The 24,021-nt window shown below is 58.9% G+C and overlaps 2 protein-coding genes across 2 annotated transcripts; both read right to left on the minus strand.

Annotated features, from left to right (window-relative positions):
* Nucleotides 1–4,067: 4,067 nt before the first annotated feature.
* Nucleotides 4,068–11,105, minus strand: NUAK2 (NUAK family kinase 2). Its single transcript, XM_088526920.1, has 7 exons — nucleotides 10,890–11,105; nucleotides 7,294–7,414; nucleotides 6,488–6,639; nucleotides 5,814–5,879; nucleotides 5,441–5,560; nucleotides 5,199–5,331; nucleotides 4,068–5,122 (listed from the first exon to the last, which is right to left on the minus strand). Exons 1-7 carry the CDS (start codon nucleotides 11,103–11,105, stop codon nucleotides 4,068–4,070), a joined length of 1,863 nt encoding a protein of 620 aa, XP_088383046.1.
* Nucleotides 11,106–19,312: 8,207 nt separating this feature from the next.
* On the minus strand, nucleotides 19,313–22,756 carry KLHDC8A (kelch domain containing 8A). Its single transcript, XM_088526934.1, has 5 exons — nucleotides 22,375–22,756; nucleotides 20,997–21,161; nucleotides 19,946–20,161; nucleotides 19,748–19,849; nucleotides 19,313–19,535 (listed from the first exon to the last, which is right to left on the minus strand). The coding sequence occupies exons 1-5, from the start codon at nucleotides 22,748–22,750 to the stop codon at nucleotides 19,342–19,344; spliced, it is 1,053 nt and encodes a 350-aa protein (XP_088383060.1). The 5' UTR covers nucleotides 22,751–22,756; the 3' UTR covers nucleotides 19,313–19,341.
* Between the last annotated feature and the right edge of the window lie 1,265 nt (nucleotides 22,757–24,021).

Raw genomic sequence — 24,021 nt, forward strand, 5'->3', positions numbered from 1 at the left:
CGTCACCGCGGATGTTCCCGAGCCCTCCTGCACGCACCAGCCCTGGGAAGCTCATCCATGCAAGGAGCTCCCAAGAATTATAATAATAAATTGCTGGGGGAGCACTTTGTGGAGATGCAGGGGACCCGGCCAGCGCTGTGGACCTGGTGGGTTCTTTCTCTCTCCCCTTTGCTGGGCAGCCAAAGAGGAGGAGGAGGAGGAGGAGGAGGATGAGGAAGGGGGGGAAGCAGCCCGGGGACCCCCAGCGCCTCCCTCTCCCCCCGCCATCCGCAGCCGTAGGAAGAAAGAGCCGGTCCCAAGGATAACATGCTTTGCATTCCTCTGCCGTCGCCAGGGGAATTTCGACTGATCTACATGAAAAATACTTGCTACCCCCGGGGTCAGCGTGTCTGGAGGAAAAAATTTCCTAGCGGAAAAGCTCGGAGGAGCTGGAGGGGAGCGGGGGCGGCCGCCGCGCTGGGGGCTGCCCAGCGCCTGGGATTTCACAGGACAAACCTAATAATTTAATTGCACATTAAAAAGGAATATAAATACCTGTCTGGAGCTGGGGAGGGAGGAGGCTGGGAGAGGAAAACGAAGAGGAATTTAATTAAGGGCAGTGCTGGGAATGTCTGTACCACAGTAAAGATAAGGAGGATCAATTGCTGCTTCCTCAGATCAAAGCAAAGGGTGGGCGGGATGGGGGGGGACCAGGGCTGCCGAGAGGGCAGGGAAAGCCGGGAAAAGGACCTGGGAGAAAGCAGGAGAGGGAGACGGGCACACAAGGTTGCAAAAATAACCGATGGCAGAGCCCTCACAGCAGTGCCAGGCCCCAACAGGGAACACAGTGGGGCTGATTTCTTGTCGGTGGCAGCAGGGGCATAACTGCCTCCCTGTCTGTCCGTCCGTCCATTTATGCATGCAACCACCAACCCTCTGTCCATTCATCAGTCCATCCATCCATCCATCTACGCATGCAGCCATCCATCCATTTGTCTGTCCATCTGTCCATCCATCCATCCAAGCAGCTGTCTGTTAATCAGTCTAGCCATCCATCTATCCATCTACGCATGCAGCCATCCATCCATCCATCCATCCAACCAACCAACCAGCTGTCCGTCCATCCATCCATCCATCCATCCATCCATCCATCCATCCATCCATCCAACCAGCTGTCCGTCCATCCATCCATCCATCCATCCATCCATCTATCCGTCCATCCATTCATCCATACAGGCTGCCTGGGAAGGCAGCAGCTGGGCCAGGAGCCGGGCTCTGCTCCGATCCTGGAAGCTCCGAGCAATGACAGGAGTGGGAAGAGCCGCTTCCTGGCCACGTTTGGAAGTGTTTCCAGCTAAGCCCTTCGTTACAGCCTCTGGATCATGGTTTTGGTCACAGGCTCCGAGCGGCTGAAGGAAACGGCCCCATCCCGGCGCGGGATCAAAGCCCGCGCGGGCGCCACACAATTCCCTTTCTCAGGCTGCTCCCGGCTCGTAGCAAAGTGTCATCAAAAATGGCAAGACTTTCATGTGGGGATTTCTCATCTTCAAAGCGATCGGCATCAAACAGGTAACGCTTGAAACAAAAAAAAAAAAAAAAAAAAAAAAAAGAGAAGAAAAGAGAAGAGGGCCCCGCTTTGAAGGCCGGGGCGGCTCGGGAGCACCTGAGCTTTGTTGTGTTGCTGCTCCGCAGCCGGGACGTTTCCGCACGGAACAGCCCAAATATGGGCCCGGCGCATCCGGCGCCTCCGCAAGCCCGGACAGCGGTGCCGGGTGACTCACGGCCGGTGGCCTCAGGGCCGGGCAGTGCCGACGGCTCCGGGAATTCGGGAATTCCCAGCCTGGCCCCATCAAGACCTGTCCCTGGGCGCGGAGCAGCTTCCCCTCACAAAGCCTCTTTTCTGCCCTTTTTTTTGCACGGCCCTGCTCGCCCACGCCACAGGGTTGCCCCCAGGATGGTGCAGCCTTGCAGGCTGGAAAATGTTCCATTCGGGCATGTCGCCTTTGGCTTTGGAAGCCGATGGCAGGGAGTGCAGGGAAGCACCGGGAGCTTGGCCGCAGGGGCTGGCGGAGCAGCAGGCTGCAGCGCCGCAGGGGTTTGCAAATCCCAGGAGGGTTTGGAAATCACGAGAGGGTTTGCGGGGATCTGCGGGGAATAAAAGGGAGTCATTAATATCAGTCAAGCCCTGAAAGAGGGGGCAGCTGCCGGCGGGAGGAGAGGTGCTGGAAACGGGGCTGGGGAGAGAAAGGGCCGTTTCCAAGGGCTGCCCCCGGGAATGCCCAGGCTCGGAGCATCGCTCCCGGTGCCAGGCAGGGCCTGGGAGCTGCCGCTGTGGAGGGAAGGGGACAGTCACTGCAGCCACCCCCCAGTGTCTCTCGCACCTGCAGACGGTGGCATCGGTGGCATCACTGCCACGTGAGGCAGGTCCTACAGGCCAGACCTGTGCAGTGAGTCCCGGGCCCCTGACTGCGCCGGTTTTCCCAGTCCCGGCAGCCCGACTCGTTTCCCCATCCCTTGGAAAGCCGCCCGCTTCCCACAGGGGTGATGGAGCCGGTCCCGCTTCCGCCTCCTCCCTGCAGCTGGGGCAAATCCCGCGCTCCCAGTGCAGGCTGCCCCGCGGCGCTGGGAACAGCCCCGCTCCAAGGGCGCCCGCGGGTGCCACGAAAACAAGTGCCACCAAACACCAAACGAGTGCCCCAAGTCATGGCCAGGGGACAATTCCCTGCAAGGAAAAAGGCACCAGGGCCGGGGGGATTCACCTGCCCATGGAGGAAAACAGGCACAGAAAGCTGGGAATGAGCTTGGTGCAAACAGCTGCAGGCATCCGCGCTCCCTTCGGGAGGTAAGGAAAAGGGAGGATGGAACAGTCCCATTTCCCTACTTCCTGCACAGGGAAAGGGGATGGGAGCAGGGGCAGCACAGCCACCTCCTCGAAGGGACTTTGCCCTTGCTGAGCTGATGTCCCACGAGCGGCTTTGGAGCGCTCCGGCCTTGCCTAATGGTGCTGGAAGCACGCGGGGAATGCGCAGCGGGGGGCCCGGCGGCACGGGGGGCATTCCTGGCACGCAGGAACGCTGCTGGAGCGGGCAAAGGGCAGCGGGAGGAGGCTCCAACAGCTCCTACCAACCCGAGTGGAAAGGGGACAGCGTTAGGGCACTTTATAGGCCCATAAAAACAGTTTCAATGGCACAGCAGGGGACGGAGCAGGGAATTGTCGCTCCGTCCTGGGAAAGGAGCTGCGATGCTCCAGGGGCACACAGTGCAACAGAACAGGTGAAGCACAATCCTGGTCCACATTCCACTTTTAATTTAATCCGTGTTTTCTCCAGTCAACACCAGGGGAAGGAAGGGACGACAGAGCCCCGTGCACAGGGAAGGGACAGGGCCCACGAGGCAGCGCGGTGCAAAGGAGCATCTGCAGCCCCTGCCCTCTGCTCCCAGCCCTGCGGGAGATGCCGCCTTCGGGAAGCTTCTCCGAGAGGCAGGAAAATCCAGTGCTGAGGAAGTTTTGCATTAACTAACCACAAGGCAATAAATAAAGAAGTGATGCCTTAGGAAAGGCACTTTTTTTTCTCTCCTTCTTCCCCCCTTCCACCACAGTTTGGGGTTTCCTGCAGTGCCGACCCCACCGGCTGCTCTTCCAGGTGGGTTTGGCAGGGCAGGAAGGGGAAGCAGTGGGGGCCAGAGCCCTTGGGCCCTCATTGCCAGTAAATCCAGGGATCCCCAGAGCTTGGGCACCAGCCTGGGGGGCACCATGGGGCCACCCCAGTGCCCTGCTACATCTCAAGCCTGTTTGAGGTATATCACCCGCCCCACGCGTTACCTTGTGCGGCCAACAACAGTGCAAAGGGAACAAGAAAACACAACAAAACCGGACAAGAACTTGCTCCACGCCAGGAGATGAGGAGCCCGTTTGCAACGGGAGGATGGTGCCACCAGGCCATGTCCACAGGGCCCATTCCAACCCCAGGTGCTGGTTCCGAGCAGGGCTGCTGCCCCAGTGCTCCCCGCCGGGAGCCAGGGCTTGGGGACAGGGCACCAGGGCCTCAGCCTTGTCCCCGTGACGGGTGTTGGGGCAGCCGTCCCGCTCAGCTCGGCTTCACGGCCTGCTTGTAGTCCTGGGTGACACCGTCACAGCCCCACGGGGAGAAGCGGCCCTGGGCCAGGGGGCCGGGGCAGTGCGTGACCGTCCAGCGGCGCAGCCGGTGCCCGGCCGCCTCCTCCTCCTCCTGCAGGCGGAGGAAGCTGTCGACGGAGACGCAGCCGCGCATGGCGCCGCGGGGAACGCGGGCGGGCAGGTCGAGCTGCTCGAAGGACTCGGTGGAGAGGATGCTGTCCTCGCTCACGGCGCTGCCGGGGCGGCCGCGGGGGACCACGGCGGGCAGGGCCGCCTCTCCGAAAAGCCCCAATCCCGGTCCCGGCGCAGCGCTGCCGCAGGAGAACTTCCCGTTGTGCTTCAGGATGCCCTTGGGATGCGCGGGGAGGCCCGGAGCACCGGGATCCACGGGGGGACCCTCGGCAAACACACTGCCGTCTGGGTCCGGGTTCTCCGAGTCCAGCCCGTCCGGGGACTCGCTGCCCTCCAGCGAGGAGTAATAGCCCGACTCCCTCATCGGGGGCTTCTTGAGGATGCCCTTCCTGGGCACGGCCGTGGGGACCACGCTGCTGTGCGCGAGGACACGGCTCAGGGCCGCGTCACCCTCCTCAGCAGCCGCCGCGTGCGGAGGGCCAGCACCGGGCACCTTCTGCTCGCCCGAGTTCTTCTTCTTGAGGATGCCCTTGGGCCTCTTGAGGATGGACTTGGCGGGGTTCTCCGGGCCGGGCTCCTGCAGCGCCTGGGAGACGTCGTTCTCCTTCTTGGACTTCTTGAGGGATCGCTGCCTCTCGAGGGCGCCGCCGGCCGCGGGCAGGTGCTGCTTGAAGAAGCAGCGCACCTTGGAGCCGTTCTCGACGAGGGGCCGGGACGAGCGGCGCAGCCACTCGGCCACCGTGGCCAGCGGCGACTCGCTCTCCCGCTGCGTCTCCTGCTCCCCGATGGGCACCTTGTAGCCCCAGTTCACCCACCAGTGCGTGGCGATGTCCTCGATGGTGGCACGACGCGCCGGGTTCACCATCAGCATCCAGCGGATGAGCCCACAGGCATCTGCGGGAGAGGCTGGTGAGTCCCAATGGAGTTGGACAGGGAAGGGAGAGCCGCAGGGCCACGGGACTCGACCTACCCGACAGCTTCGTGGGCTCCCGGTAGTCCCCGCTTGTGATCTGCTTGACCAGTGTCTTGTAGTCCTGGCCGTCAAACGGCATCGTGCCATGGACCAGGATGTAGAGGAGGACGCCCAGGGACCAGCTGTCCACCTGCGCGGAGGGGAGGAGGATGAGGACGGGCCGCAGGGGAGGAGGATGCACCCAGAGCTCACTGCCGCGCGGCCCCTGCCCCACATCGCACAAGCCGGGGGGAACCCACCTCGGGGCCCTTGTAGGGCCTCCCGTTGATGATCTCGGGGGAGGCGTAGAGCGGGCTGCCGCAGAACGTCTGCAGGAGCCGGTCCTGCTGGTAAACGTTGGAGAGGCCGAAGTCTGCGATCTAGAGAGAGGTTTATGGCTGTAACCGAGCAGCCAGGGCACCGGAGTACACGCGTTGGGCCTCGTGCCTGGCCACCCTGCTCCACCCGCATCCCTGCGCCTCCTGCCTGAGCTTGGAGAATGGGAATTCCCCTCGGGAAAGGGATTCTGACTTCCCTCTCCAACCTGTCACGTGTGGGACACTGCGCTCAGACTTTGCCCTCTTATCGGCGCTCAGATAAGCCACGATGGCTCTAGCAGCCCAAAGCCCTCACCTTGATGTTCCCGTTTGCATCGAGGAGGATGTTCTCCAGCTTCAGGTCCCTGTGAACGATGCCATTCTGCGCCGGGGAGGGAAGGGAAAGGCAGGTTAAGCTTGAGGCACGTTCAAGGAAGAGAAAGTCACCGCGGGGAGGTGGCCAGCACTGATCCATGGAGGCTCCCGGCAGGCGAGAGTTCAAACAGGACGTGGTTGCAGTATCGAGATGAGCAATAACGAACTTGTTTTATAGCCCATCCTTATCCACACACAGCATCCCAGCCCAGGCGGTGCCCTTGGGCTCATTGGGAGCAGCACAGCCGTGGCTGGCTGCATGCTGCTTGGCAGGTCCCTGTCCCCAGTGGGTGCTGGTGGCAGGGACACACCATGGCCAGACAGCTCCGTGCCGCTTTGCTGGGAGCTGCTGCTGCCCCCAAGAGCTGGATGCGCTTCGGTCCAAGAGGCGCTTTGCAAACTGCCTTGCACCCAGGCACAGCCTGGCCTTGCAGCGGCTCCGCTCCTCCCAGGGAGGCTCCCAGTGCCGATATCTCCCTGACTGCTTTGGGCAGAGCCAGCAAAGCTCTGGGAGCAGCTCAGCCCAAAGCAGGGTTCATCCTCCCCAAACGCAGCCAAGCAGGAGCCACCCGCTCCATTCGGATCGAGGTGCCGGGGTCGGTGGCTCCCACCCACCTTGTGGCAGTAGTAGACGGCGGAGACGACCTGCCGGAAGAAGTGCCGGGCCTCCTGCTCCGAGAGCCGCTGCCGCTCGCTGATGTAGTCGTACAGGTCCCCTTTGCTGGCGTACTCCATCACGATGACGATCTTGCTGCTGTTCTCAAACACTGCAAGGAGACGCCGGCAGCATGAGGCTCTCCAAAGGAAGCTCTCATTAGCGCGTGCTTTATAATTAGCGGGTGAAGCTGCTGGAAGCCCCGTGCACCCCGTGTCCCGCTGGCACAGCCAGGGTGGACTTTCTCCATGCGCTTTGCAAGGATCAAGTGAGGCCAGAGCGTTTCCTTCCCGCTCGCAGCTCCGTGCTCGCGGTGGAGGCGGCGAGCGCGTGACTCAGCCCTGCAAACACGGCGAGCGCCGCGCCACGCCGCGCTTTGTTTGGAGGACAAAAGGCCTCTGGATACCTCACGTAGGCGGCAAGAACCCGGCACGGCCGCGTGCACCGCCGGGCATGGCGCGAGCCTGAGCGGAGACGGATCCCTCGGGATATTTGCTCCCAGGCTAGAAGGGCAGGAATCTCCCTCCTGCCCTCGTGGCTTTGCTGCTGTGGAAGCAACGCTTGGGTTGCGTGTGCCCCACGGAGGGGAGGAAGACTCCAGCATGGAGATGTGCTCCTGCCACAGGGATTCCCACTGCCAGCACTTCCTCACTTCCTAAATACCCCTTTCTCGCACAGGAGCCATCCCAATCCCATGTTTTCTCTATTTTTTTGAGGAGGGAGAAGCTGCCGAGGGAGAAGCTGCCAGGGCAGAAAGGGGTCTCACCTTCATGGACGGCAATGATGTGGGGGTGATTGAGGGACGACATGATCTCGATCTCTCTGCGGATATGGACGAGGTCCTGCTCATCCTTGATCTTGTCCTTGCGGATTGACTTGATGGCCACCTGCACAGGGGGACACACGCAGGGACTGAGCCGGTGCCTGGCTTCCCAGGAACACGTTGCAGAGCCAGAAACACAACCTTTTCCCGGGAAAGGGGCTCGTGCTGGGGCCCGGCTTCCCACTCCCTTGAAGCCAGGGCATCAGGTCCCCACTGCAACAATGTCAGTGAAAAGGTATTTTAGCATTGGATTTGCACTGTTTCCAAGTGTTTCTGCAGCACACGAGGGAGGGCGGCCGTGGCCGGGCTCCCAGTCCAGCCCTGCTCCTTGTTTATTTGCAGCTGCGGTGAGAGCCGGGGCCAGGAATGCAACCTGCGCACAGGACTTGCAGATAACGACAACAGCTTCTCGGGCTGGTGAAAGCGAAAGAGGAGAAAAGAGGTTGTTTTCCCTGCAAATATTTATTTCAGGGAGCTGAGCATGCGGAGCACAGAGGTAAGGGAAAGTCTGGTGCTAAGGACCCGCCGTGCAGCGCCGCTCCCAGCCGCCCCGCCGGCTTCGCTGCGGTTTCCACGTTATCCTTTACAAGGAAATTGAAAGGGGAGGAGAAAGAAGAGTTAGTGCTGGAGAATAGACGCAGTCTAATCCTCTTTCAAAGGAGCTGGGGAGAGACAATATACTCCTAGGGCTGAATTTACAACTGAATCCAGCAGAACCTCTTTTTTTTTTTGTATCAGACAAGAATGCAGAACAGCATTAATCCCGTAAAAGGATCCTGGAGGAGACGGAGCACCGGGTCTCCCAGCAACAGGGAGAGGGGCCACGGGCACCCGCCAGCCCCGATGTTCATGGTGAGACCCAGCCGAGAGCCTCCCTTGCCCTCGGGTAGCCCAGGGTGCTGCATAGAGCAGCACCAAGAGGGCTTTGGGCTTCCCGACAGCTCTGTAATTTTTCTGACCTCCGTGCTAGTTTAGCGAGTTAAATTTTAGCCATTTCTGCTTCAGCTCCTGCTTACCAGACCCTCCATAACACATGCAATGCCCCAAAGCCTCTTGCAGCCAGAGCACCTGCCCCTGCGCTCCCCAATTTCCTCACTGCTGGAGCCCAGGGCTCTCCTCACCCATGGGGAGTGGTACCACATAGCCAGGATCCACATCTCACACCAAGGAGTGCGAGCAAGCCACTTGCCAAGGAAAACCCATCCCTAGGGAAAGGACGGGATGCACAGGGACAGCTTTGTTCCAGAAAAATCTTTCCCATTGGAGAGAAGCCCTGCTCCAAGACAAGGACAGCATCACCAGCTGCTCCTCAATGGGGACAGCAGCTTCAGGCACCTCTGCTGCAGGCATCTGTCAGGACCCTGCACCCTTCCTCTCCCTCACTGATGCCCATGAGAAGAATCTCCTGCAGGAGACAGTTCCAAGAAATCCCACGCTGGATCGTGGGGAATTCAAGAGTATTTTCCAAGTCAAAAAGCTTTTAATTAAAGTTTTGGGGGCAGAACAGGTATTTTAAGCAGCTGCTGAAAGACACATTAAGTTACAACCCCAGGCAGCACTTTACAAGCCGCTCCAGATTGCAAGTGTGGCATTTCATGTTCCATGAAATATGGATTACAAACCACAGTGGAAGAGACCAGGATTCTCCCCTTACTGGAGATCAAAAGAGGCTTTGCTGCTTTGGAATATCCCAGGTGCTGTCTTCCCTTGACATCACACGAGCCCAGAATACATTTCTGACATTGCAAGCAAGCTCCACTGGAGGTCCCGGTTCCTACTTGGCTTGGCTACGGTCCAAAGCTTGGGAATGAGGCTGGAAGCAACACCAGGCTGGAAGAAGAGAGGCCAGACGCTGCAATGCAAACAGGTACAGGAGGCAGCTTGCAGCCCCGTGGCACATGGGAGAGCATCTCCAAAGCGGAGACACAGCAGGAAAAGCCGAGCAGTCTCCAGACGGAGGCCCAACCATGGGAATGCCCCAAAATCCAGCACCTGACAGAGCCCAGTCTTCCCATAAAGAGCTACGTGATTAGACACACTTGGCTTTGAGCTAACTCCAGGGAGGATGGTTAAAGTTCAAGGAAAACAGGCAGTAAAACAGGCCAGTTCAATATGAAAATGCATATTTTCAATGCAATGAAATGCATCTGAGAGGCATTAGCCAGGGGCAAAACACACATGGGATGGTTCCAGGTCACTGCTTCAGCCAGCGGCGTCGGACCCGCAAAGATCCGGGACAGGGACCGGAGGGGCCGCACTACCTGCTCCCGCACCTCACCTCGGCATTTAGGAAGTGAAAGCCACTTAGCGAACAAGCAAATAACAACCCAGCTCAGGATAAGCCTGAAGATTAAACAGGTCCGGAAATGCTGAGCGGTGCAAGAAAGAATTTGTGGGAAGAGGAGAGATTTGCGGTTAAGCCTCCTGTTCCCACACGGCCGGTTCTGTGCGGTACCGGTTAGTCGAGCCTTTGGCTACCTGTGGCATTTATTGGAAAGCCATTAGCCTATGCACTTAATTCACATTATCACCACCTAGCACTGCCTGGGCAAATAAGTCCCTGTCTTAGGGGACTCGCACCAATAGACAAGTTTCCTGGTAGTTTAAAGAATTGCCACGCGAGCTTTGTTAGCAGTGGAAAAGCAAAGCCAAGTCTTCGCACCCATCCCAAAGGGAGGATCGTTCTAGGGCAGCGGGTGGGAGCTGTATTTCAAGTCCTCGATTATGCAGTAAAACAGCAGCATCTTCACAATCAGATAGGCTAATGGAAGTGGCAGAGCCAAGTTAATTAAGAGCCAGTGCGTTACACAAGAAGACCTCTCCGATTTACACTTGATTTCCTGACATGCCTCCGTGGCACCTTAGTGATTCGGCCTTGCACCCACCTCGCTGCTGCTGCTGTATCTGGGCCTGTTGTGCTGCTTTGGGGCAGGCCCCATTGCTCACCCCGACGGGCGCACAAGGGCTGGGACATGAGAGCGGTTCACGGGTCCCATCCTGCTCCACCGGGAGCCTGGCACTGGGCAGGGAAATCACGTGCAAGGTTGTCCTTTGAACGCCTGCTGCTTTCCAAAGGGCAGAGCTGGGAGCCCTTCCTAGGGGCACCAAGCTCCCCTGCATCTCCCTGCACACTACGAGCACTCCTGCACATTGCACACAGCGGCGCAGGCTGCAGACAGGCCGAGACACTTGATTCAGAGTCACGATCTCAAGCAGACAGCGGGGGCACTCCAAGGGGCCCGGCTCTGCAGGGCTGCCGAGAGTCAACACCTAAAACAACCAGAACCCGGGGCAGGAGGAAGGGGAAAGCCCTTGAGCCCGGAGCTCGGTGTTTGCTCTGCGCTGGCGGATACAGGCGAGCTCCGCTCTCCAGGAAGCCGGGGCCGGTCAAGTGCGCGGCCGCCCCCGCGGGGGCTGCAGCCGCAAGGGGCCGGGGATAGCGGGGCCGGGGGATGCCCCGGGGAGCACGGGGAGACCGGGCCGGGCCGATGGCAGAGCCGGGCCGGGGGACGCGCAGGGGGGACAGGGGAGATGCTCACCAGCTTCCCGGAGCGCTCCCGGGCTTTCTTCACCTTCCCGTAGGTGCCTTTGCCGAGCGTCTCCAGGAAGTCGTAGCGGTGCTTGAGGTTGTGCTTGTGGTGGTGCCGCTTCACCGCCTGCTTCTTCATCAGCGGCCGCGGCGACTTGAGGAGCCCCTGGGCCAGCGAGGCGGCCGGCGGCGACAGCGGCGGCCCCGGCGCCACCGCCCGCTCCATCCCGGCCCGGTCCCGGTCCCGCCCGCGCCGCTCCCGGGCGCTAAATGCGGCGGCGGCCGCGCCCCCCCCGCGCCCATTGGCCGCCCCGCCCGCCCCGCCCGCCGCCGGGATGGGAGGGGACCGGGACCGGGAGGGGGGGACCGGGACGGGGGACCCGGCTGCGGGGATGGGGGGATGAAGGGGAACCCACGGAGACATCGTCAAGGCTGAATCCACGGCGGGGAGCACGGGGGTGCCGGGGGGCGCTGGTTGGGGTGCGAGGGGAGGCTCGATGGATGGAGGGTGCAGCAAGGGCACAATGTGAAGGGGCACAATGGGGAGTGGGGGGTTTGCAGCGGGATGATGCTGGGGGGCTGCACAGGCAGCTGGGGGGGCCCAAGGAGGCAAACGCAGCCGCCCCCCCTGCGCTGGGATGGAGCAGGAGGATGGACAGGGATGCGGAGCGCAGCATCCCGCCAGGAGCGAGGGGGAGAGCAGGGACACGGAGCCACAGCACACCGGAGACAGGGGCTGCTGCAAGGAGCCGCGCTGCACCCAGCTGCTCTTGGGGACAAAGAACACAAATTGAGGTCAAAAAATCAGCAAGAGGAGAGGCCTGGCCCCGTGCCAACCCCAGGAGGCTGTTTTGCCCACCCTGGGCCCCAAGGGTTGGGAGGAGCAGTGTGACCCACCGAGAGGGATGGGGGACACACGGGGACAGTTCAGGTGCTTCCCTGTGAGCACCTGCTGCAGCCGCTCCTGGTTCACTCCACAGCACCTCCCATTCGGTCGCGGCCCCCGCAGTAATTCTTTGTTTCCAGATATTAAAAGAATGCAATTATTCCCCAAAGCCGCCGAAACAAAAGCTCCCGCCCAGCTCGGGGCCCGTGTGAGGACACACCGTCGCGATCCAGGGCAGAGATAACGCCGGCATTAGTCAGACCTGGATTTTCCCAGCGCTTCCGAGGGCTCGGGGCAGCTGGTGGGACGAGGCAGCGTCTCGGGAACGGATCCAAGGATGAGCTCAGGTGGCACCAGCCCCTGCACAGGCTCTGGGTGCAGCCCTGGCCCCAAAGGCTCTGGCCACTGCGGTCGTGGGCACAGCGAGCACCGTGCTTGAAAGACCATGTGTTGGACACCATTTAGGCAGCACTAGGACACAGAGGTGTCTTAGAGGTCCAGTGTGCCCATTTTTTATTGCCAGCAGCTGTGTGGGACCTCTGTTCTGCAGCAGAATTGAGAAAGGAGCAGCTTTTGTGCACGCAGAGCCTGGTCCTGCAGCCTTTCCCACCTCCCGCGCCGCTGAAAGCCCAGGAAAATCAGTGCACAGGGAAATAACCCCATTTTATTTTCAAATCAGTCATCTCCCACTAGCAAGCGGGGGCTCCTCCATGCGAAGGAGACACTGCGCTCAGCAGCAGCACTGAATTATTTACTGGGCAGTAACAGGAGCCGCATCGCGATCCGAAACCGGCCAGCAGGGCCCACGGGGAAGATAAACAAGGTGTAGATGAGATTAACTAAACTGCTGTAATTTCAATGTCAGAGTAAACAGAGAGGATCCTGTTCAGGCTCAGGCCAGAGATTGCAGAATAGGCGACAGCAAGAGACAACCCTGGTCCCCGCAGCTCGCTGGGTTTGCACCCAACGCATGCAGGAGAGCCCAGGTCCTGCTCAGGGGGCTTAGCCCACCCGCTTGAGGACATGTTTAATATTAAGCACATGCTTAATACTCCAACCCACTCCTAAGGATGCTTCCCGAGGCTCTCGCAGGGATGAAAGGAGATGAAGTCTGGGGTAGCTTTGCTTTCTGTTTCTACCAGACAAATTCTTTTCTGCAGTTTTTGGTGCTGTCACTGATACATAGGCTTAGGTATGCTTTTGTTCTAGAGCAGCACAGGAAGCCCTTTTTTATGGAAATGTCAAGGGACAGAGATCTAAGCCCACTGGAATCCACTGATAAGGATCCTCTATTGTAACAGGCGGTGTGGCTAGTGCAGCAGTGGGGAAATCCACCAAAAATCCCCCTGCCTCCCCTACCTGCGGCTTTAGAAATCCTTGAAAAAGGGTTTCTAGAGCAGCAGCCCTTAGTGAACACATATCCGCTAAAAATCAACATTAAAGTCAGCAAGGAATTTGGCTGCATGTCAGGTAAATTCACTCAGATCTAGTCTAACCCAGGCTTGCATCATTATAAAACCGCAAGGTGAAGTCTGATTTACGCCAGGTTCTGCTGTGGGCTTTGGATATTTTTCTTTCTCCTTTTTTTCTTCTTCACTTTTAGCACCAAGCCAACGCTGCAGCATTTATAAAAACATCCCTGTTGTGGCCCGAACTGATCTCTCTACCCTTGGAGCCCCTTTATCCACCTCTGTTTGTGGACTGGGAAAGGAATAAACTTTCCCCACAAGACATTACAGAAGGAAGCCCTCCAAAAGGGAAAGGAAGAGTTCTGCGGGGCGTTAAAATACCAAAGGGGACAAAAAGTCCCATGATGGCCTCCCATTAGTGGTCCTCTATGATGGCCACATTCCTGTCCAGTGCTCCCAGGTGTGAAACCCATCCCGCCTGGAAAACACCCGGGAAAGGGCCCTCACTCTGATCCTCCCCACTGGGGGCCCCATCCATCAGTGCAAGAGGGGAAACGCATTAGCACCAGCAGGAGTTTTGCAAAAAGTAATTTATGAGCTATCGCATCTAATGATCACAGCGGGCCACCCCTGCAGCCCGTGCGGGAGCGGAGGGGGATTAAAGCAGCTGCAGCCCTGGGCTCGGCCTCTGCTCAGGAGCTTTCTCTGTTCTGTGTAATACCCGGTTCATACTTTTCCCTACAATCCATCTTTTGGGCCCAGGTTGGGCAGCTTTTGGGACCGTTCTGCAAGACGACGTTAGCCTTATGGCTCGGCCCTGCAAAGCCGGGTCCCGCCATCCCTCCTTCCCGCTGGGAATGGCCGAGGCCCGGGAGGGAATGGGGCTGGAGGAATCCCAGCCGCCGTCTTCTCCGTCTGGACAAGGCTGAGTGGGAAAATGCATTACTCGGAGCAGCTCAGCATGCAGAAATGTGAGCAGCGAAGCACACTAAGAGGAGAAAAGGAGCAAAGAGGCGCTGTAATTAAGGGTGACCTGGTTTCGGCACAGCGTGCAGGCAGGCCCTGCTGCCATCACAGCCCTCTCGGGGACTGCAGGCTCCTGCGTTTGGTTTTTTGCTCATTCTGTGTCTAGGACAAGCCCCAGGACTCCCAAAACCTCCGTTTCCCTGTCCCTGCTAGAGCGCGAGTCATTCAAGATGAGCAAAACAGAGCTGATTTCATCACTAGAATTACAGCCTGAGTTGTAAAGAGACCAGGACCTAATCACTTTAAAATACCAAGTTATCTTTTCTTTCTTCTCAATCATGTGATAACATTATCTTTGCCATTATGTAATATTTACCTTAGAAATTGCTACAGAGAGATAAGAGACATGTACAGTGGTCTGAACTACACTTTAACCTAGAAGTTTAGAGAATAAAAGCAGAAATGTTGGAGTTTGTGCCTGGGACAGCACTCAGTGCTGAGGCCACCCAACAGCCCGGAGCAGCTCTGGTCCGGATCCTTCTCTTTCCCAGTGAGCAAAACCTCAGGCCGAGCCATAGGGCACAGGAAAACCCATCCGTGCTGCAAAGCCGGGCTCCCAACAAACACAGCTTGTGGAATCGGGAGTTCACACGGGGACACGGCCCGGCCAGCTCCGTGGTTTGCTGAGCCCCATTAGGAAGCTGGAAAACTGCAGGAGTTCAGCTGGGTGGCAGATAAAGGCACATGGAGCTGGGCCCGCTGCAGCCTGGGCTGCTCAGGACGTTGTTAGGCATGAAAATACTTGGAGATCCGAGGGTCTGGACTGGCTGGAAGGGCTGTCCTGGAGCTCCCCAAAGGCGGGAGATGCAGCAGCTGACAGCGCTGGTAAAGGATAGTAATACAGATTGCTGCAATGCCCTGTTAGCAGCTCTTGGTCTACAGAAATGGGATCTTATTTCAATGCAAGTCTCATTTCGAGAGCTTTATATATATACATATACACACACACACACACACACACATATATATATACATTTTTAAGCAGTGCAGACGACTACCAATCCTTTTTGAGACTGCTGACAATTCTCCCAGCCAAACCACTTTCATCACTTATTTTATAAAGAAAGCTGCAGCAATCTCTTTATGTTTGTTTGCTATATTTTTAAAAGATCCCCCTTGCATCATCATCTAGAACGGCTTCAGTAGTTTAATGCCCAGGTTTAGCAGCTGCACGTTGACATCATCTGGTTTTCTCCTTAGGTCCAAGTGGGTCTCCTAGCTGCACTACTGAACTGGCATCTAAACTGGGTTTCATTAGAAGCAGGAGACCAATATTCCTCAGGATGTGAGACAAAGCAAACTCAGATTGCCTGTCCCTGAATCACAGTCACTAAATCTTATCTTCGATCAGCCTTAGGAAATTGCCCCCAGAAAAGCCCAGGCTGCAGCAGATTAGCGAGGGCAGATAGGATGGTCTTTGCAAGCAGGAGTGACCTCAGCCCCAGCAGCAACTCTGGAATGAAGCCGGGAGGAGCAACGGGACCCCAAAATGGGGCTTTGTCATGCGGTGACTCAGCCAGCTGGGAAAGGGGCCCTTTCCAGCCAGGCCCTCCCTGCAGCTCCGCACGGAGCGGAGGTGATTCCGGCTCATGGGAATGTGGTGCGCTCCCCTAGCCCGGGACAAACCCAGGCGCGGGTGCAACACGGGCAAGGCTGCGAGCTGTGCTGTCCCCTGGGCTGCTGGGGACACTCGCGAGGACGTCCCCACAACCCGGCTTTGTGCCACCGTCAGGCTCTGTGTGACCCACGTCTCCAGCATCATCTCTGGCAGGGAGCAGCTCTGGGGCACAGAGCCCTGCTCAGCATGGAGGGACCCGGCGTGTCACGTCCTGGGGGCTCCCGGCCACTGGGAATTCTCAGCACTGCTGCTCCTTTTGCACCTGGGGTGTCCATGCCTCATCCGTGGAAACACACATGACCTGCTCCCACAAATCCCATGTATCCATGCCTGCAAACGCACGTGCTGACCCAGCAGCGTATCTGTACATGCAGCGTGTCCATCTACACCCTTACCCACTGATTTTCCTCTTGTACATACACCCTCTCACAACAGATATCCCTGCTGTGCGTCCCAGGCTGCCTGCGCTGCTCTTCCCAGAAAAGCCAACCCATTCCAGAGAGTTTCTGACCATGTCTCACTCCAGGAGAACTTCCGTGGGATCCAGCCCCACCGCGGCTGGCAATTCCCATCAAAGGCCCCGGTGCAAGGAGCTGGTTTGATCACAGGGCCCGACCTCCCAGCTGCTGCTTTACCTTGTCCCTGCAGGCACAAGAGAATCCATCAAGTATCAGTTTCAAAGATGGAAGGGCTCTAAGCATCAGCTGCTGAAAACATGTGCAACATGCATCTGGGGAAAGGAAACGCAGCTCTAATCCCTAGAGCTTCCCTGCGGAGCTCAGTTACAGCCCCAGCACCATTGCCAGGCCAAGAGCAAGATTCAGCTCCGTCTTGTGGCTTTCGAGCTCTGGTTCAAGGCATTTGGACCCAAAGACAGCGCTCGTACACGGGAACGAGGCGCTGGAGGAGATGCATGACATATCCCAGGATACATCCCACTTGGATGTGTCCAGATGACACATCCCAGGATGGTCCAGACTGGATGGGCAGCACAGGGTGCCCCCGGAGCGGCCGCGATGCCTCCTCGGAGATGCCGGTCCCGCTGGCCCCAGCCCGGTGATGCCATCTGCTGTTCAGCGCTTGGAGGTTCCTTCAGCAGCGTCCGGGAGAACCTTGGACACTGTCAGGGAAGGGGCTGGATTTTGGACCCCAAATTTCCACGTATCAGCGGGTGCTGCTGAGAGCCAAGGCTGGCAGGGACAGATCAGAGCTGCCTCCTAGTCCCAGCTTTGCCATTAAGTGCCTGGGGACACATCTTTTCCCACCTTCCTGCTGCTTCTCCGTGTGCTTGCAAAGCCATTTATTATCTGCTAGTGAAAGGCTTGACATTAGCACTAAGGAAAACACTGCCCTTTACCTGATGAAAGTCCCCGAGCGGGAGTTATCCAAAAACAGGGTGCAGTGGCTGGAAGGGTATGAGGGCTCGGCAGCTCCTTCCCCAGCAGGTTCTGGGGAGAGCTGAAACTCCTGGGAAAGCTGCTCTGGGTGGGAATTAAGCTTGGAAAAATCCAAGCCAGGCTGCAAAATCTGGAGCTTTGTTCAGAGCAGCACAAAGGGACCTGCTAGCGGCGGCAGAGACACCGGCCACAGGGATTCGCCTGGTGCTGGGATCACCCGGGAGCCGCTCCGAGGGCTGCAGCCGGGCGAGCTCCTCCCCTGCTGCTCCAAATGCTCCGCACATCCCCAGCCCTCATCCCCCATCCCTGACATCCCTTCGTTACATCCCAGTGCTGGCGTTATTCCCAGGGCGCTGCTTTGTGCGGATCTCGCCCTGGCCCTTCTGCACCTCCTCCCCTTGCACCAGCACCAAGGCAGAGCAAGCGCAGGATGAAACCCTGGGCTGGGAGCTAAGGAGCAAGCGGGAGCAGTGCTGGCTGTGGGAAAGGTCCCCTAAGGACAAAGGAAAACACTTCATTAAGAGCCGGAGTTCTGGAGCGGAGGCGGCTGAGGGGGAGATGTGCAGAGCCAGGAGACAGGGGCTGGGGCTACAAAAGAAGCTCCTCTCCCTGCAAGCTGCATCCTCCTCCTCCAGATTTCGCAGTCCAAAGGGAGGGCTCATGACCAAGCCCAGGGCAGGAGGCAGGACGGGCACCCCAGGGACACCTGCCTGGACAGGGATGCTCCTAACCCCTTCAGGAGGCCCAAAGCACCTGTGCATTAGCCAATGCCCCTGCTCAAGAGGCTTTCTGAAGCTCAGGAGGGACCATTTTCCTCAAGAAAACTGAGCCAGGTTTCAGGCAAAAAGCTGCTTAGCAAAAGACCCTTTGAGCTGGGGCTGCTGCTCTTCACAAGTGTCGTTGCTTTCGCTGTAAAGCTCCTTTTGCAGGTGAATTTTTGCATTTACACAACCCTCCAAACACCTAAAGCAACCGATCCCCGGGCAGGAACAACACAGGGGATGGGGGCAGACACCGCTCTGTGTATTGTGCATGACCAGCAACAAGCAGGTGGGATGTAAATCATTGGGGAGCAGGTCGCTCGCCGCGGAGCCGGTGCCTTCCCGCTTCCATCTGCCCCAGGCAGCACCCGGAGATCAGCGGGACGCGGCGCTGGCTGCAGCCGGGCTGCGCTTCCAAACGAGCCGCTCGCTCCACTGCTCCCAAGCGAACACCAGCAGATGGGAACAGCCCCGGCCACCCGTGAGCGGGTTGGCAGCTGGCCCAGGGTCTCATCGGAGGAGCGAGGATCCCATGGGATGCAGGAGACGAGTCTTGCTCAGCCAGGAGCATCCGCCCAGCACGTTGCATCTGTCCCCAGCTGTTTTGGGGACAGGCATCACCGCTGCCTGTGTCCAGGGCACTAAAAATCAGCGCAGAGAAGCAGCAGGGCACAAGTGCCGGCGCCGGGAGCTGCTGCCGTTGCCGCAGCAGCCGCGCGGGGTCCTCCGCGCTCCGCATCCCTCCCTCCCCGGCAAAGCAACAGCCAAATGCTACAGGTCTGCAGGAACAGCCCTGCTACGAAGGCAAGAAGCTTCTTGCAAGAGACGAGCACAGTCTGACACACCAAACGTGGCTGCAGATTCAGAGATTCCCTCGTTGGAGTCCAAGGGGTCTGTGCAGGGAAGCAGGTGGAGATCACCGGGCACTCAAAGGGCAACCTCACCTTAGCTCTCCCTGAGCCACCATCGGCCCCTCTGAGCCCTCATCCTTCCACAGTGGCTCAGGACGGAGATGCTGCCCATGCCCTGAGCCCCAAGGTCCCTCCTGCCGATGTGAGACACGGTGCAGCAGCTCGGCCAGCAGTTCCTCCATCCGCATTTCCCCATGGAGCATTTCCCTGTGGGGTTCTGGAGTCTATCGCACGGTACGGAGCTGAGGCGCTGCACGGGGGCTGCCCCCTTCCCTCATCCCTCCAGAGCTGGACCTGCAGCATCCAGGAGGAGGGAGAGGAATTCCAGGCTCCTCCCGGCCAGGCAGAGCGGAGTGCGGGAGGCTCCCGGGCAGCTCAGGCGGTGCACGCACAGCCGCACCGCCGCACCGTGCACCACCGCACCGCCGCTTGTAGCATCGTCCCCAGGAGGCAGCTAGGAGTCGGAGACGCACAGGGCCTCCACGGCGTCGCTCAGGCCCTGGGTCACGCCGCCGACGGCCAGCAGGCAGTCGCGGAGCACGATGCTGGAGCAGGCGCAGCGCGGCGTGGGCATGGGCGGCAGGCTCTCCCACTTGTTCTTCTCGGGGTGGAAGGCCTCCGCCGACTCCAGCACGGTCGGCTGGTTTCCTGCAAGCACAAAGCGAGGCGCTGGCTCAGCCGGGAAGGCACCGGGACACCCGGGAAGCACCGCGGAGCATCCCCCGCTTGCACCTTCCCAGCTAATCCATGCCCTCTTGGAGATGCTCTTGCCATGTCCTTCCCTGCTCTGCTCCATGTGCAGGGACAGCACCCAGCCCATACCCACCCTCAAAGTGTCCCCTCCATCCCCACCACCTCACCTAGTCCTCCAGCCACGACCACTCTGCCTCTCAGGTAGCCAGCCACAAAGTCCGCTCGCCTCTTCTTCAGGTAGGAGCAGCGCTCCATCTTCATCCAGCCGCCTGCAGAGGGACAGGGCAGAGCGCGGCGTCACTGCGCCCCGGGCGCGCGCCGGGCCGGGGATGGACACGTCCCCGCGGAGCCGCGGCGGCGCCCACCTTGCTCCACGTCAAACACGTCCACGGTCCGCATGAACTTGGGCTGCCGGTAGAGCCGGCCCTGCCGCAGCCCCCCGAGGCTGAAGAGCTTGTCCTCGGCGGGCACGAAGCTGGAGAAGGCCCTTTTGTTGGGGATGCTGGGGAACTTGGTCCACGACCTGCTCTCCGTGTCGAAGACCTCGAAGGCGTTGATGGCGTATTTGGACTGCCGCCCGCCTGCGACGAGAGCGATGGAGAGGACAGGTTGGGTTCGGCTCAGACCACAACCAAACCAAAGGCAGCAGAACCCCAAGGAGCCCCATGGAGCAAGCGGAGAGCAAGAGCTACCAGCTCATATGATGCCCTCAACTCTGAAGTTACCCTGTAGGCCCTGCAGAGCCAGGTGTCCTGTCACCCTCCTCCTTTAACCTCCGTTTCATGCAATTAAAACACATCTATTTTTCTTTCAATGCACCACATCCTCCCTTCTCTTCCATCCCTGGGCAGTGGGCAGCTAGCGCAGAAAGGTGCTTAATATGCACCAGCTTAATGAAGACAAATCCCAAGCGCTTGGGAGCCTTTGCAATTCAGATAAGTTCAGCACAGAGCAACAGGCCTCGCTGCGGAGTCGGGAGGGAGCAGAAAGGCCAAAGCAGCTGCTGTTACAGGCGCCAAAGCCGCTGTTTTATTCGCGTGCTGATGGGATGCAAAGGAGCGCAGCTGCTCTCAGCTCCAGTGCTCAGCGTGTCCCTGAGCAGCCAAACGCTGCTTGCTGCTGGGCCCACAAACCGCTCGCTAGCAGCAAACGGATGCAAAATAGATCAGAGAGTCTTTTGTGGGAGCCCCCCGAAGACATCAGCATCATCTGCTGCTTGGAGCGATGGGTCCTGACCACAGCACTGCTCCCCACAAGCCATTTGCAATGAAGCTAACAGCAACACCAGTTTCCCTACGTATAAAATGCAGCTAATGAAAACCACCCCCAGCAAACACTTGGCCGGCACCCCCTGCCCGCCGCACGCCTTTCCCGTGCCCAACGCAGACCTTTAGCACCGGCAGGACGGTCTCTTACCCAGCACGTAGATCTTGGTGCCCCGCAGGAAGGACGTGGCCGCGTACCGGGCCGTGGGCATGGCGGCCAGCGACACCCACATGTCCTTGAGCGCGTCGTAGTGCTGCAGGTAGTTGTGCGGCCGCAGGTCCGAGCCCATCCCGCCGGCCGCGTAGACCCTGTAGTCTGCGAGGGACGAGAAGCCAAGGGAAGAGCTCGAGGGGAGCGCGCGGGGAAGCGCCTGCCTAAGGGAAATCCACAATCCGCATCTCTGCTTGGGAATTGAGATGGGAAGATAAGGCAGGGCCGCGCAGGCATTTAATAATACCCATTTAAGGCAGTGGTTTATGCAGGGAGCTATGCAGGAATGTCCCACAAGGGCAAGCGTTTCCCTTTCTTGTACGATTTGAGCCCCCAGCTATGAAGCTGGATAAAACCCTGGGTCTTTCCAGAGTGAGATCAGGAATTGCCCCAAACCTCTCCTGATCCTTCCTTTTCCTGCTCAGCGTGGGACTACCACAGGACTGGACCTGGAGTGGCCGCAGGACCTCAGGGCGGTCTGACCACGGAGCTCGGGCCTCGAAACGCAGCGGGGTCTGAGCCCAGCCACAGCAACACGGCCCAAACGCTGCGGGTTCGGAGCAAGCCCCCGAGCCTGGTCATTTCCAGGAGCCCCAGCAAACAGGGTCTCCTCTTCGGTGGGCAGGCAGTGACAGAGGCGCAGGGCTCAACCTCCACCAGCCCCGCAAAAGCTTTGGGGAAGGCTGAGATGCTGCCTTAGATTAAGGTGGCACTGCCTAGAAAGCTGCTCTGCTTGGGCATCAGGAACAAGCCCAACTTATCTCCCATAAGGACAAGAGGCCCCACAGGACAAGAGGGATGTGGAGCTGCTGGAGAGAGGCCAGCGCAGGGCTACGAGGATGATCAGGGGCCTGGAACATCTGCCCTATGAGGAGAGGCTGAGGGAGCTGGGCCTGTTCAGCTGGAGAAGAGAAGGCTGAGAGGGGACCTGAGCAGTGTCTAGAAGTACCTCAAGGGAGGCAGTGAGGAGGATGGTGCTGGCCTCTTTTCAGTGGTGGCCACCGACAGAACTAGAGGTGATGGCCCCAAACTGAAGCACCAAAAGTTCCACAGGAACTTAAGGAAAAATTCCTTACCAGTGAGGGTGCCAGAGCCCTGGAACAGGCTGCCCAGAGAGGTTGTGGAGTCTCCTTCTCTGGAGATCTTCAAACCCGCTTGGACGCAGCCCTGTGCCACGTGCTCTAGGTGACCCTGCGTGTGCAGGGGTTGGACTAGATGACCTCGAGAGGTCCCTTCCAACCTTAAGCATTCTATGATTCTGTGATAACTGCAAGTTCAGGGGCCTAGAAGGGCAGAGTAGGAACCAAAATTGCCTTGCCTTTTGCTGTCACCGAGATGCCCATGGCTGCTTCCCGCAGCGAGTTCCTCTTCTTCCACTTGCCCTCATCCACGTTGTACATCTCCACGATCTTCAGCGGCATCTGGTTCGCCCCGACCCCTCCGATCACCATGATCCGCTTGCCCAGGGTGGCCACGGCCACCCCGGCGCGGGCCGTGGGCATGGGGGGCAGCGAGGTCCACTGGTCGGCCTCGGGCGAGTAGACCTCGAAGCAGTCCATGGGGACGCCGTCGTCATCGCAGCCCCCGATGGCGAACACCTGCCCTCCGGCTTCCACCAGCGTCGAGTAGACCCTGCGGCTCGGCAGCGGGGCCAGGCTTTTCCACTGGAAATCTTTGGAATTAGCCACATCCATCGTGGCGCGAGGGTGGCATCGGTCCCCTGCTAAGCTGCGGAGCAGGGGAACATCAGTCACAAGGAGAATGCAGAGAAATGCACGAGAAATGCGAAGCCCATCCTGCCCCAAGGACACAGACACCCCCCGCGAGCCCCATCCCCACAGACACCCCCCGCGAGCCCTCGGCACCGCTACCTTTCACTGCGGCTCCATCCGTCCTGCAGCTCTGGATCTGCCTTGGAAGCTCACGCGGAGACTGGTCCTAAAAATAAAACAAAACAAAAGGAGAAAGAAAAAAAAAAAAAAAAAAAAAAGGCCTGTTATCCTGCTTCCCGAGCATCCCCACCCCCAAGCAGCATTAAACTGAGCAGGCTGGAAGCGTCTGCTCACTCCTCCGGCTCTGCTTTCCTGCCTGCTTGGGAACTTTTCCTTGCTTCCTCCTTCTCTGATCCGATTATCCCTCCTGACCCTTGTTTACATCTTCCTGCCGGCCCTGATCCAATAAACCCAGCGAGGAAAGGGAAGAGCTGCCGCTCACCCCCAGCCCTGCAGCCGCGGCACAGCCGGATCCGTGCAGCAGATCCACGAGGGATCCAAGAGCCCATTAGGAGGGAGAAAAGGCTCCCTGGATCATTCCCTCCCCTCTCTGTGGGGCCGTTAAGCATGCAGATGAGATTAATTAGCGCAGGAAGGCAGAGCGAGGACAAGTGGAGGGGAAGGGAGGCGGCGGCAGCTGCAGTGCAACGAGGTGCACGGTGCCAGGAGCACCTTCGCTGTGGATCCTGGCGCTCAAGAGCAGCCCTTGGAGCAAGGAAAGGTTAAAGCAGGGTTCGCCCTCACCCCTGCAGACTGCACAGCCTCTGCCAGCACGTGCACCTGCACACACGGTCCAGCTTTTGCTGGAAGCAGGAGGGAACGCAAACCCTCTGCCTTAGCATTGCACTTAAGGGAAAAATCAAGGTCGGTCTGAAGCACCATCCCAGCAGCCCTCCTCCTCCTCCTCTCTCCAGGATCACTTGCCTTTTCACTCGAAAGCATCGCCGACGCTCCAAGTGCTGAGCAAACACTCCAGCACGCCACAGCCACGTTCCCCTCTGGCAAACGGAGTTATCACCCAGTTATACCAAGCAAATTGGAAGCATTAACATTTTGCTTAAATGGCTGCATTAAAAGGAACGCGAGTGGTAATTGCTCTCCCGTCAGAGGGGCTGGCAGGCACACGGAGCCCGTGCCGGAGCCGCCAATCCAGAGGCGATGCCAGCGGGATGCAGCCTAGGGATGCGGGTGCC

Source organism: Tinamus guttatus, unplaced genomic scaffold (assembly GCF_059628265.1).
Source record: "Tinamus guttatus ecotype Peru unplaced genomic scaffold, ASM5962826v1 Tinamus_guttatus_pri_ptg000259l, whole genome shotgun sequence".
NCBI lineage: Eukaryota > Metazoa > Chordata > Aves > Tinamiformes > Tinamidae > Tinamus > Tinamus guttatus.